General features: G+C 41.8%; 2 protein-coding genes across 5 annotated transcripts; both read right to left on the reverse strand.

The window, feature by feature from the left end:
- Positions 1-64: 64 nt before the first annotated feature.
- On the reverse strand, positions 65-5,447 carry KGD4 (alpha-ketoglutarate dehydrogenase subunit 4). 2 transcript variants are annotated; one of them, XM_087742527.1, is made up of 4 exons: positions 5,318-5,447; positions 4,518-4,581; positions 1,613-1,815; positions 65-345 (listed from the first exon to the last, which is right to left on the reverse strand). In XM_087742527.1, exons 1-4 carry the CDS (start codon positions 5,354-5,356, stop codon positions 328-330), a joined length of 324 nt encoding a protein of 107 aa, XP_087598653.1. In that variant the 5' UTR covers positions 5,357-5,447; the 3' UTR covers positions 65-327. The 2 variants fall into 2 exon arrangements, with proteins under 2 accessions (XP_087598653.1, XP_087598652.1); XM_087742526.1 differs by lacking the exon at positions 5,318-5,447 and adding an exon at positions 5,004-5,270.
- A 160-nt stretch (positions 5,448-5,607) lies between these two features.
- CENPH (centromere protein H) lies at positions 5,608-12,819 on the reverse strand. 3 transcript variants are annotated; one of them, XM_087742140.1, is made up of 9 exons: positions 12,665-12,819; positions 12,437-12,492; positions 11,702-11,750; positions 11,201-11,275; positions 10,476-10,532; positions 9,508-9,571; positions 9,186-9,237; positions 7,919-8,082; positions 5,608-6,312 (listed from the first exon to the last, which is right to left on the reverse strand). In XM_087742140.1, exons 1-9 carry the CDS (start codon positions 12,766-12,768, stop codon positions 6,220-6,222), a joined length of 714 nt encoding a protein of 237 aa, XP_087598266.1. In that variant the 5' UTR covers positions 12,769-12,819; the 3' UTR covers positions 5,608-6,219. The 3 variants fall into 3 exon arrangements, with proteins under 3 accessions (XP_087598266.1, XP_087598263.1, XP_087598265.1); XM_087742137.1 differs by having other exon boundaries at positions 7,940-8,082; positions 12,665-12,798; XM_087742139.1 differs by lacking the exons at positions 10,476-10,532; positions 11,201-11,275 and having other exon boundaries at positions 12,665-12,798.
- Positions 12,820-12,931: the final 112 nt, after the last annotated feature.

Below are 12,931 nucleotides of genomic sequence, written 5' to 3' on the forward strand. Positions count from 1 at the left end.
CCTGGAAACACTCCTGATGAGACGCCCGAACCTCTTCCAGTAGAAAAATAAAATTACTCAGATCTATTGTCAACTTTGCAAATGGCTAATTAGAAAAATACTTTAATGCTGTAGACATCAAGTATATTCAATTGCTAGTTAGCCATCAACAGAAAATCCTTCTCCATCACAAATTAATACATAGTGTGTTGTGTCAACCTTCTCACCCTCCATATGGGGTTTTATTAAAGCTATTAGTGTACAATCATTTATAATATTAAGGAAATGTCTTTATTGTGAATACAATACTTCACTCTTCAACAGCGGCCAACGAACTGCCGTCCATACTTATTCCGGACCTCCACGCTGTAAAAAAAAAAAGCAGACAATTAAATATATTCCACTAAAAGAACGGGAAATGGAGCTCAAATCTTTGGCACTGTCACAGACTAACAGAGTTCTAGTTTTAATTTCTGATTTATACATTGATTTTTAAATCTATATAAGAACACGCACAGAGAGTCAAATACCAGCACCTACCAGTTAACAGCTCCATTTTTTCAAGGGAGAATACAAAAAGATCGCAGCTGCTTCCACTTCTCCCCCTCTGAAGAAACCTGACTCTTACTCACTTTAGAAAGGTCTCACAAACACAGCAGTGGTGAACACAAGTTTTAGAATTATTTTCACTGCCCAAATTCCAAAGTGCAAAGTAAAAACAAAGCCAAGGTGAGCCATTACAATCTTTATGAGAAATCAGAAAGGTATTCATTGTATTGCCAACAAAGTTATTTTATAACTTACCTCACCGTTAGAAAATTTACACTAGAGGTCAAGAAGTGTATTACTATGGGAAATAACTAATTTTATTTCCAATTAGAATACCCTACCCACATATATGCAGGAAAACAGATTTCCTCTACTACGAAGATTACACTGTAGGTGTCCTTATCATTTAACAAAGCTACGCAAGCATCTTTCCATTTGAAACACACGCCCATCTCACATGGCGAAATTCTTCAAATTTCGTGCATTCTCCCTTTTTAAGCACCAGTGTTTACAGCTGAGAATTGTTACAGAACAAAAGCAGGTGTTTCTTGCCTTTCACGTACAATGCCGTATTTGCAAATACTGCAGAAAATATTTGTATCACGTTTAATAAAATGCTTCCACTACTAGAAATACAGGAGCTAACTTACTAATAAATAACTTATAAAAACTAGTTTGAGAAACATTTTGGACTTCAATCACCTGGTGATAGCCTTTGCTGGTCTAAGAGCAAACTCGCATGCTCCAGTCCAGCACATCCACATTACATATTAAACAGCTGTTACAAAACAGGTCGTGACAGTGATTAACATAGGCTACGACTGTTGCTAGCTATCTGCCGGTCTGTTTTAAGTCCGTATCTCTGTAGTCAGTGGTACCACAAGCTACTAATTAGTGAGAGCTGGGTACCTTGTGTATTAACAATTTGTAGTTTGGGTGTTGTGCATCAAAGCTATGAAAGCTGGGAGTGCACCCTTACCAAGAATTACCATGCAATACCATGTCTGAAACTTTGAAGAAGGTGTAGAAATAAGCTAAGTACTAAGTAGATACAAAAAAATACACACCAGTAAATGAAACTTACTTGAATATATTCAATCTCTTCATCTGACATAAGTTTCCTTCTGTATTTCTGAGGTAAGGTTCTTGCTAATTCAGAAGTGTCTGGTGTACCTTGTACTCTATTAACAGGTGAGATATTTTGAAATGCTGGTGATCTGCCTCCTATGGACTCCTGTGCTTTTGAAGCATGGAGAGATGGCACACTTGCTTGTAGAGATTCCTGTACTGAAACCCAGATTACAAAACCATTTACAGAAATACAAAAGGACCGTAAAATTAATTAATGAGCAGCCAATAAAAGTTACCAGCTATTGACAATTTCTTCATCATAACAAATGCTTAAAAGAATTAAGACACTCTACTTCTCACAACATGTTTTTATTGTTGTTAAATATACCAAGAGCATAGTGAAAAAATTCTGACAGTGAAAGCAAGCATGTTTGAGTGGCAGAAATACCAATGTGGAAATAGAAGACAAATGAGCGTATATCCTAACAAGGGCTTTTTTTCACTGGGAAGCTGTACTTACAGAAAAAGCATAAAGTATCATAAATGTGTGTGTGGAGGCAGTTATGTAGAAAGATAACTAAGATAAATAACTAAGGTCCACTGAGATGATGCTTTTTGTTTTCTGCAAAGACAGACAAGTGAAAAAGAGACAGAGGCTCACAGAAAGATCAAGCTCACAACTATGACATACCACAACACGCAATGCAGTGTTGTACCCATTCTTAATGTTACAAACCGGCATCATATCAAATTTTGTTAATGATGTGCAGAATGGCCACCAAGTATCGGGCATCAGCAATCAATGCTAATGAAATGCAGAGACCAAGGAGTGCATGAAGTACTTTACAGGCGAGGGCTTCAGGAATTCACATTAGAGAAGGTGCCTGGAGTTTGCAGATAGGAGAAGAGATGACAGAAGGGCAGCGTCGTCAAAGTCAGCATTCTGAACCGTAGGCCTGTCCCACCATGTCTGATTATACAATGGAAGTATGCAATTACCCCACCAGGCAGGACGGCGTCTCACAGCAACGTGTTTACTTCATAAGCACTCAGACCCCTACATATAAGGTTGAAACACCCAATAAAGCAGAATGCTTCCAGAGGAAGTCCCTCTCAGTGCTCCTGAAAAATGAGCAAGACAAATGCAACACCTGAACAGCTGGGACAGAGGGACTATATAATTATAAAATAAGCAGCACCAAAACTGGATGAGTCAAAGAATGCGAGGAGTTAAAATACCACAGCATTGCCTGCCTCTCTCCCTCCTGCCTCCAATGGAAAAAAAAAAAAAAAAAGCCACCACTGAGAGGCATATTCAGAAGTTCTCTGTCAGAAGACTGTATCTGAAAGTCCCAAGCTGATCAGGTGGTTCAGGAACAAGAGAAGGTCCCACAGAGAGCGAGGCGGAAAAGAGCCCATCGGAAGGAGCATATTCTGAACAGGGGGCAAAGTATTTTTGTTCCAAGAAATAACACGCCTTATATATGAAAAAAGAAGAAACAGTTTGTTTCATACACCACAAAAACGTCTTAGAGATTTGCCAAGGATTTTCCTCTATTGTATGTTTCGAAGTCTGAAGTGTAGCTGGAGTAGACACATTAGCCAATTAAAAGCATCAGAAGTCAAGACTCAACAGTACCAGACTTAATGCTGCTGTTGCTTTAGCTCAGATACAGTCTCTACTACATTCTTCCCTTCCCTGTTTGAGACCACCATGTCGCAGTAGTAATATGGTAAAAGAATTCAGCTGGCCTTTCAAGCACCCACATCCCTAGAAGTTTAGTCTTGATCTGCAGAGCTCTGTTTGGCTACACAGAAGCAACAGTCTGGTACAGTGAAATGCAGTTATTTTTACAGCGTTCAAGCAAGGTGAGGTAGATTACAATTTACTAATGAGACGACAGAACCAGCTTAAGGTAAAGTCCAACATACTTAAAAGATATAGTCATAAAAGTTTTATGATGCAGAGATAAATAAGAGGCAATACGTTTTCAAGCCTTTGAGAAAGCGGTTCCCTGGCACGAGAGGCGGTGCATTTGGCTGAACTGTGCACAACATACAGAATTCTTACAGAGACTTATCGCAGAAAATCGTTCCTCAAGAGTTTATAGGTAAGTCAGAAGTGGCACTGACGTGCACTGTAGATACTTTGTAATGTTAATGGATAAACTAAGCTTAAAGCTAAATCACAAGCGTGATAATGCTGTGGCAAATAATGTGGTATGGTATAATTTCTAAACAAGTGAGAACAACATAACAGAGCTTCTTAAGACATTTCAAATGCTTTGTTGACTCAAAAGGAATATTAAAACAACATATCACTCATATAACTTTGATGTCTAAATGTAACAGTATTGGGAATCCTATAAATATCAACATAGCTATAGGTATAAAAATAAATGTCAAAGATTGCAATGACATTCTTTTTTTCTCCGCATTAATTAGTAGCACAAGGGAACACTTCTTAGAATGTACAGTGGGATGGCTTTCCCAGCTATAACCAGGGTTTTAAATACCACAGACATCGCACACTCCAACTAAGAAAAGATGAGGAAAATGCAACATCATTTCTGCAAATATCACCTAAACTGAAGCTGCTTCAAACTAACTTGGGCACAATCATTTCAGGCAAATATTAGTATTTGAAAAAATTAGACTTATTGTAAGTAGAAAAACAACACTGGAAATATGTGCAAATCTGCCTTGACCAAGAAAATAAAGACATGCATGTATTATGTGTATTCCCACAGTTGCATAGAGTCTGAAAAGTCAAAGCGTTGTCTTCAAACTAGAACAACCCTGCTCAAAATCAGTTGAGTCATGTAGTTAAATCAGAAAAATTGTGTGCTGGTTCTTATATAAAACAGCTAATGCAAACAAAGGTGGTGCAATTTGTACGTAGAGATTAAATAACTTACTTTTAGGTCTGGGACTACTTTTTCTGTCCGGAAACTTAATTAACGGAGTATGCGGCTTGACTACCTAGAACGAGGCAAGGCAGCAGGAGAAACAGGGAGAGTAAAATACATTTCTAGGCACACATTACCTTCACAGGAATAAACCGGAACGTACAACGTATGACACAACCCCTGCTATAACACTGCTTTCTGTACCACCCCTCTGATAAATTTACTACTGGTTAACGTCCTGTGTTCACCCACGGAGAAATTTAAGGGCATTCCTCCAGCCCAGCGAGCCACCCCCGTCGCAGACGTGCGGTTATGAAGTTTCAGCACGCGGAATAGCTCGCTGTGCTCTGCCTCCTGCAGGTATTACACTTCAGGTGGCTGGACGGGGCTGACGAGTTCCATTAAGGAAAAAAAATATAAGTTATCAAGCTTGGTAGTCGAAGCCACACGTCTTGTTTTTGAAACACGCCTTTTGAAGAAGACTCCACGTCTCACCTTCACCTTGAAGAGGGATGGCTTAGGAAGGAGCTGCCGGCTAGCGTCCTCCCTCCTCGAACAGCGCGCAGGAGGGTGCGGGCTGCCCCGCAGCATCCTTCGGTAGCAGAGAACCAGGCACCGGCGCCAAATGACCGTGCGACAGCGGGCGGGCCCCACCGCACGCCTCTTCCCCCGCCCCAAGGACACCGGCCTCCCCGGCGGCGCCTCAGGCCCCGCCGGCCGCAGTCGAGGCGAGGACCACCGCCCGAGTCAGGCTGCCGGCCCCCGCCGCCCCCCCTCCCCGCCCCCGGCCGCGGACCGGGCGCCGTTACCTGAACGACCCGAGTGGCGGCCGCCATCTTACTGCCCATGGTGACCCCCTCGCCGCCGCGCCCCGCCGCCCGCGCCTGAGCGGCAGCGCCGGGCTCCGCCCACAGCGGGCGAGGCACCGCCCACAGGGGGCGTGGCCACGCCCGCTGTGGGCGGTGCCTCGCCCGCTGTGGGCGTGGCCCGGCGGCAGGGCTGTGCCAGACTACAAAGGCGGCCAAGGGGGGGGGGGGGGGGCACCGCATTAAAAGTAAAAAAACACAAACAACAAAAGCGCTTCAAGCGAGCCTGCGTTTTATTTTCAGTCGATCAAGACACACCCCATCCGCATTTTAAAAGACAACAGCCACTTGCCAAATTAACAGTGACAATGCTTACAAACGTTAAAAACATTAAGACAAATCTTTAAAATGTTACACGTTATGACTCGGTCAATTTTCTTCAAATGTAAAGCAAAAATGAGAAAGAGAAAAACCCCAAAGACTGACTTAAGTTTCCCAGTCGGGGCTTTCTGCAGCGGCAGAGCAGGGTACCAGACCCTGCCCATGCCCAGACGACGAGGACAGAAACAGCAGAGCCTTGGTTTCAGTCCGTTTTGACATAAAAGCTTGAAATACTTAATTATGCTTCTTTCTTCTGTTCTTGCTGCCTTTCAGAGGGAGATGAGCGCTTGGGACAGGACAACTACGAAGTGGCTCTTCAGACAGTTTCATCAGCTATGCTACCTGTTCAAAGATTGGTTGTGTACCAGGAATTAAATTTCATTTCAAAGACTTGCCTGGCCACGACTTCCAGAAAGGTTAAATTTTCAAATTCTTCAAGTGTGCTTTTATGATGCATATTAATCCATCAAGTTTAGTACATTGATTACCTACACTGCATCAAATCAAACACCGTTTCTTCTGACTCACAGAAAATATACATTTTTTTCAAGCTGTAGAACAATTGACTTTAAAGACGGATCTTCTGCCCAGTTGACTCTGCTTCCAATTATGATATTCTGTAAGAAAGGAAGATTATTGGTTAAAAAAAAAGCTTTTACTAGGAATAGTGCTTTTAAAAATCTCTCAAAAGCTGTCTCGTTTCTTAATTTTTAATTTGGAAGCCCTTGAAATTCACAGCAGTGTTTGAAGTAGGCGGTATGGGGGGAAAGAGGAGAAATGGAAGTATCATTTTAGATCCTATTTGTCAATACATAAGCAAAAATAAAAAAGCAGTGCTTTGAATTTCCTAGAGGTGCTTGCACACCATCCTTATTTTAAACATAAGAATGTAGAGGATTGATTTTTTTTTTTTAAAAAACACATGAAATAAAGTTTGCCTCAAGCACAAGATAACACAGTTAACATTCTCACCCTGCCATTCTGGATTGAAAATAGAATTACTAAGTTTAACCAAAGAAGTTTTGCTCTACTTGCAGCTCAGAAGATTCCAGGAATACAAAACCAGAAGATAATTTTAACAATCTAATTAAAACCCGCAAAAATGTTTAATTTCTCATTCTCAGTTTGAGATGTAACATTGTTATCAATGCAAACTAGTAGTGGACACAGCATGAGATACAAAAACATGTGGCTCTTTTTCTGTCTTTGGAATTCTTCTGATCATCCAAATTCACAGCATGGTTATATTCTGTCTTCTACCTGAAGCCCTCCAGTATGTTCTCGCTTTTCCCCAGTCTAAATTTTTTAATAAACTTTGTGCACGCTTAACTGGGATTTCATAACCGGATAAACTCAAGAGCACTGCAAGTGCAATTTACCGTTCACTGTGCCTGCCATCTCTGTACTTAAGTCACTGATCTGTGGGGCCAGGTGAAGGAAGTCAGGACAAGGACACGGTGAGAGGCAGAACACCAGACTGCAGCAGAGCGTGCGTGACCCTTAGCAGAGCCCCTCTGAGTGCAGGATGCTGCAGGAGGCCCTTCCACCCTATCCCAAATCACGAGGTCGTCTTCTTCGCTTTGTGTGACCCCACGCTCCAGACGACCTGCCAGCCAGCTGCATGGACACAGGCTAGTCAGCAGCATCTGATATGTGGGTAACCGAAAGGTTGCAGGCTACAGCGCTGAAAGTATTTGGAGACTGGCCATGGCTGCCGGCCACGGCTTTCACAAGGCTGCAGCGGGCGACACAAAGAGAGAAGTGCGTGTGGTCAGAAGGGGCAGACCGAGGAGCAGCAGTCTGGCTCACTGGTATCGTGGGATTAAGACCTACTTATTTTTTCTAACCCTGAGACAGGGGAACTGATTTGGGGGTGTGTGTGAGGGTGACTCTCAGTGTAAGGAAACACAGCCACTGCTGTGACAGACATTCTCTGGGAAAATGCATTACTTTTGTACCTTTAAGAGAACAAAGGAATAAAGACAGATTGATAGACTGTCTCTAAACTCCATAAATAATTATCCCAAAGAATTTTGTGACAATTTCATGCTTTTAGCCTTTAAAGCAATGAAGTTTTCCTTTCATACAGCAGTTTTTCCATTACCATCGTTACTTAAAGATTTTAGACAACACAATTTTGTAAGTTACATTTACCATACGCTATTGTTACCTTGACTGTAATGCAAAACTGTGAACTTGCTCCTAAAAGCTACAACACATTACCTGAAATATGTTTTGAATTACCGTAGTCATCTCTCTTTCTTTTCGTAAGTTATTACATATGGTCTCCAGTGCTTTGCTCACATTCTTACTTGTTTGTTCCTCCTTTTGTTTTTTCATCATGGTATGAATTTGCAGTAGTTTCTGTCCTCCGGCTTTTTTTAGTGCTGTTCCATTATTAGGAAAATGAAGTGTTAATAAATAGTTAGGTTAGCAGTACGACTAAAGATTTGCCTTTTTCCTCACAGGCATCTAAGGCACTTCCACTGCAATAACCTTAACTTCACACTCCATCCCTTCCCTCCAATACACCTCAAGATATTCCTTTCACACAAGAGGCAACATGTGCTGTGGCTACCTGGCATCAAAGTACATCACTTGGTTCCCTGGCTGCTAGCAAAACGAAAAGTACTTTTTATGCTGTCTGCATTTCCATCAGGCACGGACCGTAATTTGAACATCTGTCCTACACCCCATCTTCGGTTGTCACAACTTTAATCATCAGAGCTGTTTAAGACCCTTTCCCCTTTTTCAAATTTGATCGAAACCAAATTCCAAAGTTGTACAAGGGACATATGGACAAGCCTAGTGAATATTACTAGTTTTTTATAGGAAATCAGGCTAAAAACTAGACTGAATAAAACCATTTAGGGACAATTCATACACTGAAAGAATGCTGACATAGCATTCCTTCCCTTATTTCCAAAGATATTAGGCGTGTTCATTTTTCCTATGAAGACAGATATTTCATTGTGTTTGTTCATTACTGTCAACATATACACCACTTCCTATGCATGATACAACCAATAGTTGTTTAAACTGTTGGCAACCTGGTCATATGACAGTAGGAGCATTCAAAAAACATATTTACCTTATCGAGTTCTGAAGATTGACTTCACATCTAAATTTGACTCACTCTAACAAGCCTACTGAGTACAAACATATATACTATTACGAGAGTTCTTTGTAAGTAAATCCCTTCCCCTATTCTGCAAACATTTCATAACGGTGCAGTCTGACAAAGAAAAAAATCCTTTAGGTGTTGTAGGACAGATTTGCATCTCTCATTCTAACGTGTCAGTCTCATGCTCAAGCAGACAACACGCTAGCTCATTTTTACAGTACTTCCTACTCTTTTCAGGATTTTTATAACTGTGTTTAGAGTTTTGCAGTTACTTCAGATGTAAATTCATATTTCTACAAGAAGAACTTTAAAATATGAACTGTACATTCAAATATAAAACAAAGTCAATATAGCTAACGCACTTACAGAGTCTCTTCCTTTTAAGGTCCATCAATTTCTGTTCCTTCTCACGTGCTTGCTGAAAGAAAAAAGAAGTATTTCCTAGACTATTGGCTCCAAAAAATATTGAAAGATGCCAATTCAATCCACAAAAGCAGTTAAGGGCAGCTCTAGAAGCAGGCTTTCTTACATACTCACTTTAAGTAATCATTTCAGTAATTTTAACACCAGTAGAAACCACAGCCTTTGGGCCACATATTTAGCTTCAAATGACTTTTGCAATCCTGTTACTTTCAAATTATGCTCCTGCCCACATTGAGGTTGGTGCACCTGCACAACTGCGACTTACCTGCTGATATTCAATTACTGCCCTGCTGAGCGTTACTATCTGCTTCATGATTTCCATGATCAGTCTAAGGAAGGAAACACAGTTGCGTACGTTAAGACCATTAATAGGCGTCAACAGCATAAATGTTTTAATCAAGGTTATTTGGATTAAACAACAAATCCTCATTTCCCCTAACACCAAAATAAAGCATACTTTTTTTTTTTTTTTAAACAAACTGCATCCCTTTTTTTTTTCAGTTATTATACTACGTATTGTTGTAGGGGCCAACTAGTCTCCTTATTTCCCTCTCAGTTTCCTTAATGTTTCAGTTAAGTCTGTCTAACATTTCAAATCACAGAGCTTGGAAGGCATCAAGGAAGCCTAGCCACCTGCAAATAGCTCAGGATTGGACCTCCTGAATTCTAGTGTGTGGCAGGGACACCATGGAGATGCAAAGTTTTCAGCTGTATGTCTGACAGAAATTAAACTTCTCATATTACACTTCATATGTGTGCACTTGTTAATATTGGGCAGGAAATTAAAAGCTAATTTTAAACGTGTTTGAAACTTTCAGTTCTTTTTCAAAGACATTAGGCTCTTACACGATTAATTAATGAAGGCAGCAAGGCAGAGGAAAGGCTCTGTTACAAGCCTGTAATACGTGCTCAGCTGTTATAAATGCAGGTAACTCATGTATTAAAGACAAAAACTTGTTAAGTACAAACAGTTCTCATTAGTGACTCAAAAATTATGATCTCTGTAATCAAAAGTTAGTTAATTCAGAGCCCAAATGTAAATCTACCCTGGATATAAGAGGTCTGATCATGCTGATTCTAGCCAGAAGGTGAACTGTATATAATTCAGCCAAAACTGGAAGGAGGAAGCTTGATTTTAAGAAAAGGTACAATAAAGTAATGTAGAAACGTGTCACATTAAACTGTGTAAAGTCCATTCCTTTCTAGCTGTTCCTTTTCCCAAGAACACCTTACCCTGAGTCATTATCATTTTGCTTCACTTTGTTTCTCAGCGCAGCCGTAAGTTGCATCCTGCGTAGTGTGGGGAAGAAACATGTAACTGATGAGAACTGATAAGAAACTGAGAGAAGTAGATTTAGATAAGTAACGGAAAAGATATTCCCAAGGTTCCATTTATGTCCACTTTCACATTGGAATGGTATATATAAAATACTCAGTACCTTTTAAGTATCACACTTCTTAAATAATGGGGCTTAACTCCCAGGACAAGAAAGGCGTTATCAATGATTATTTGTGAGAGTGACAACTCTCTTCTCTCTTGCCAAACATACTCGGACACCATTAATTCCAGAGTCTGCAGAAGGGAAGCTGGGCAAAGGTGGGAATTCAAATGAAGAGCCATGTAAGACAGGAGACATAGAACACCTACCAACTTCTGCCTTTTCATAGGCATTTGTAAAATACTGCCAAGAAATATGTTTACTGATTTATACAGTCAGACTTTCACAATTTTGCAGGAACCTTTGGGTTTACGCGTTTCAACTTGTAATTTTTTTTTGTTCTCTACAGTATCTCCATCTGCATTCCTACTGGTATAACGGTACTAAAATCTCTCACGTTTGTAACACACGCCATATCACTTTGAAACCCTATTTTAATCAGAATTATGTATAAGTGCCCGTATGTGCGCACACATAAACAAACAGAAAACCTCCAAATAAACAGGAAGAGAATTCTACCTTTGCAAGGCTAATGTCTTGTTCTGGAAAGAGACTTTTAATCTCTCCATATCTCTTTCCAAATCTTGTGTGGTTCTGAAGGAAGAAAAAAAAAAAGCCCAAACAGTGTGAAGATAACAAAAAATTTAAAAGCAATATCAGATTTTTAACTTGCTTTCTACACATCTAAAGTAAGAATTTTTCCTGTAAACCACAAATTATTAAGGCCAGGAGTATTTTAGCATGAAGAACTATATTAGTGAATTCTAGCCATTGCAAGAAGGACTGCAAATTTAAAAGCCACATCAGATAACAGAACTACATTAGGACACTAAGTAAAATATTTCTTCCCGATATTTTCTCTTAATTTCCTTTATTTTCACCAGACTCCTATTACGTACTGATTGTTCATCCAGAGATTTACTAAGAAGGAGTGACTAGAAGAAAATCTCCAACTTCAGTTCTCAACCCTTCTCTTTATTTTAAAATACATCAAAAGTTTGAAATTATCCAATGACATACTTATTGATAAACTTTTCTTCAATGACATGATCAGGGCCACTTTCTTGACCTGCAAAGAAAGAACATCGCTAGAAAAAGCACAACAGATTAATACAATCTACAGAGCATAGAAGATAAGCAGTTTGATGGCTATGCTAACAAGCTGTTTCTTATTCCTACCTCCACCCCTTATCATCTCTCCCACTGTTAGTGAGACTACACTATCAATCAGCTGTATCAGAGAAATAATTAGGCTTTAAAATATTTCCATTTAGCATTTTTAGGCATGCCAGAGCTGGCTCAGAGCATTGCTCTGCACATGCAGCTGGCTGGCTCAGTAGAAGAGGACACAGGTAATGGAAGCACAGCAGGAACAAGAAACACCTTAAATGAGTATCGCTGACAAATGCTTTGGCAGACTTTTGGTAAGACGTGAGCCCCAGTGATCAGGTTCCTGAAAACCATCATCACGTGTCAGTGTCAGAGGGATCTAAGGTGAAAACCCAAGGGGGGAAAGGGCAGTGGGTGGTAATCACATGGCAGTTTTGTAAGCACTCAAACGTGTCTCCAGGAGCCGTCTAGAAAATGCAGTAATGCTCAGCCAAGAAAAACATTTCATTATTATAACGAGCACTTTTGACAAGTAATTTTTAAAAATAGATCTATTAGCCACGTCACACTGCTTATGACTGTAACATCACATGAAGAGGAAGCACAGGGGGTTGTTGGAGGGAGTGAGAGTAGAGAGGAGCTTACTGGCGTGAACTGCAGTGCTGTACTCCATGAGCTGCTGCTTCATCTGGTCCCTCAGGCTGGAGCAGAAGCAAAGCCACAACGGTCAGACCCCGCGCCACGGCGCGGGAGAGCAGGGGCTGAGCGGGCCCCGCCGCAGCCACCTCCCCTCGGGCCCGCCCCGGCCTGCTCAGAGCGGCCGCCGCCGCCGCCGCCGCCCCAGCGGCTCCCCGCCACCCCCCCAGCACTGACCGGAGCAGCATGAGGACGTCCACCTTCTCCTCCGCCTGGCCCGCCGCCCAGCCCTCGCCCGCCGCCGCCGCCGCCGCGCCCGGCTCCTGCTGCAGCCGCTCCATGGCGGCGCCTTCAAACGTCCCGCGCGCGCCCCGCGGCAGCGCGGCCGGCGATTGCTTCTGCCTGGTGGGGCGGGGCTCCCCAGCTCCCGGCCAATAGCGGGCCTCTGCTCGTGGGTCGGCGTGTCGGCGCTCGGCCGCCAGGCGGGCGCGGCGGCCGTCGTGG

The sequence above is a fragment of the Nipponia nippon genome, unplaced genomic scaffold (assembly GCF_047370975.1).
Source record: "Nipponia nippon isolate SJK-2023a ecotype South Korea unplaced genomic scaffold, ASM4737097v1 scaffold_8, whole genome shotgun sequence".
Lineage (NCBI taxonomy): Eukaryota > Metazoa > Chordata > Aves > Pelecaniformes > Threskiornithidae > Nipponia > Nipponia nippon.

What these genes read in the sequence shown, in the direction of transcription:
- KGD4 (XM_087742526.1), bottom strand. Translation starts at nt 5,099, where the DNA reads ATGCTGCGGGGCAGCCCGCACCCTCCTGCGCGCTGTTCGAGGAGGGAG. An exon ending in CATCCCTCTTCAAGGTGAAG is followed by an intron (nt 4,582 to 5,003) that starts GTGAGACGTGGA and finishes GCCTCGTTCTAG; the next exon opens with GTAGTCAAGCCGCATACTCC. An exon ending in AAGTAGTCCCAGACCTAAAA is followed by an intron (nt 1,816 to 4,517) that starts GTAAGTTATTTA and finishes TCTGGGTTTCAG; the next exon opens with TACAGGAATCTCTACAAGCA.
- CENPH (XM_087742140.1), bottom strand. Translation starts at nt 12,768, where the DNA reads ATGGAGCGGCTGCAGCAGGAGCCGGGCGCGGCGGCGGCGGCGGCGGGC. An exon ending in GAAGAAAAGTTTATCAATAA is followed by an intron (nt 11,276 to 11,701) that starts GTATGTCATTGG and finishes TTCTTCCTTCAG; the next exon opens with AACCACACAAGATTTGGAAA. An exon ending in AAGACATTAGCCTTGCAAAG is followed by an intron (nt 10,533 to 11,200) that starts GTAGAATTCTCT and finishes CACACTACGCAG; the next exon opens with GATGCAACTTACGGCTGCGC.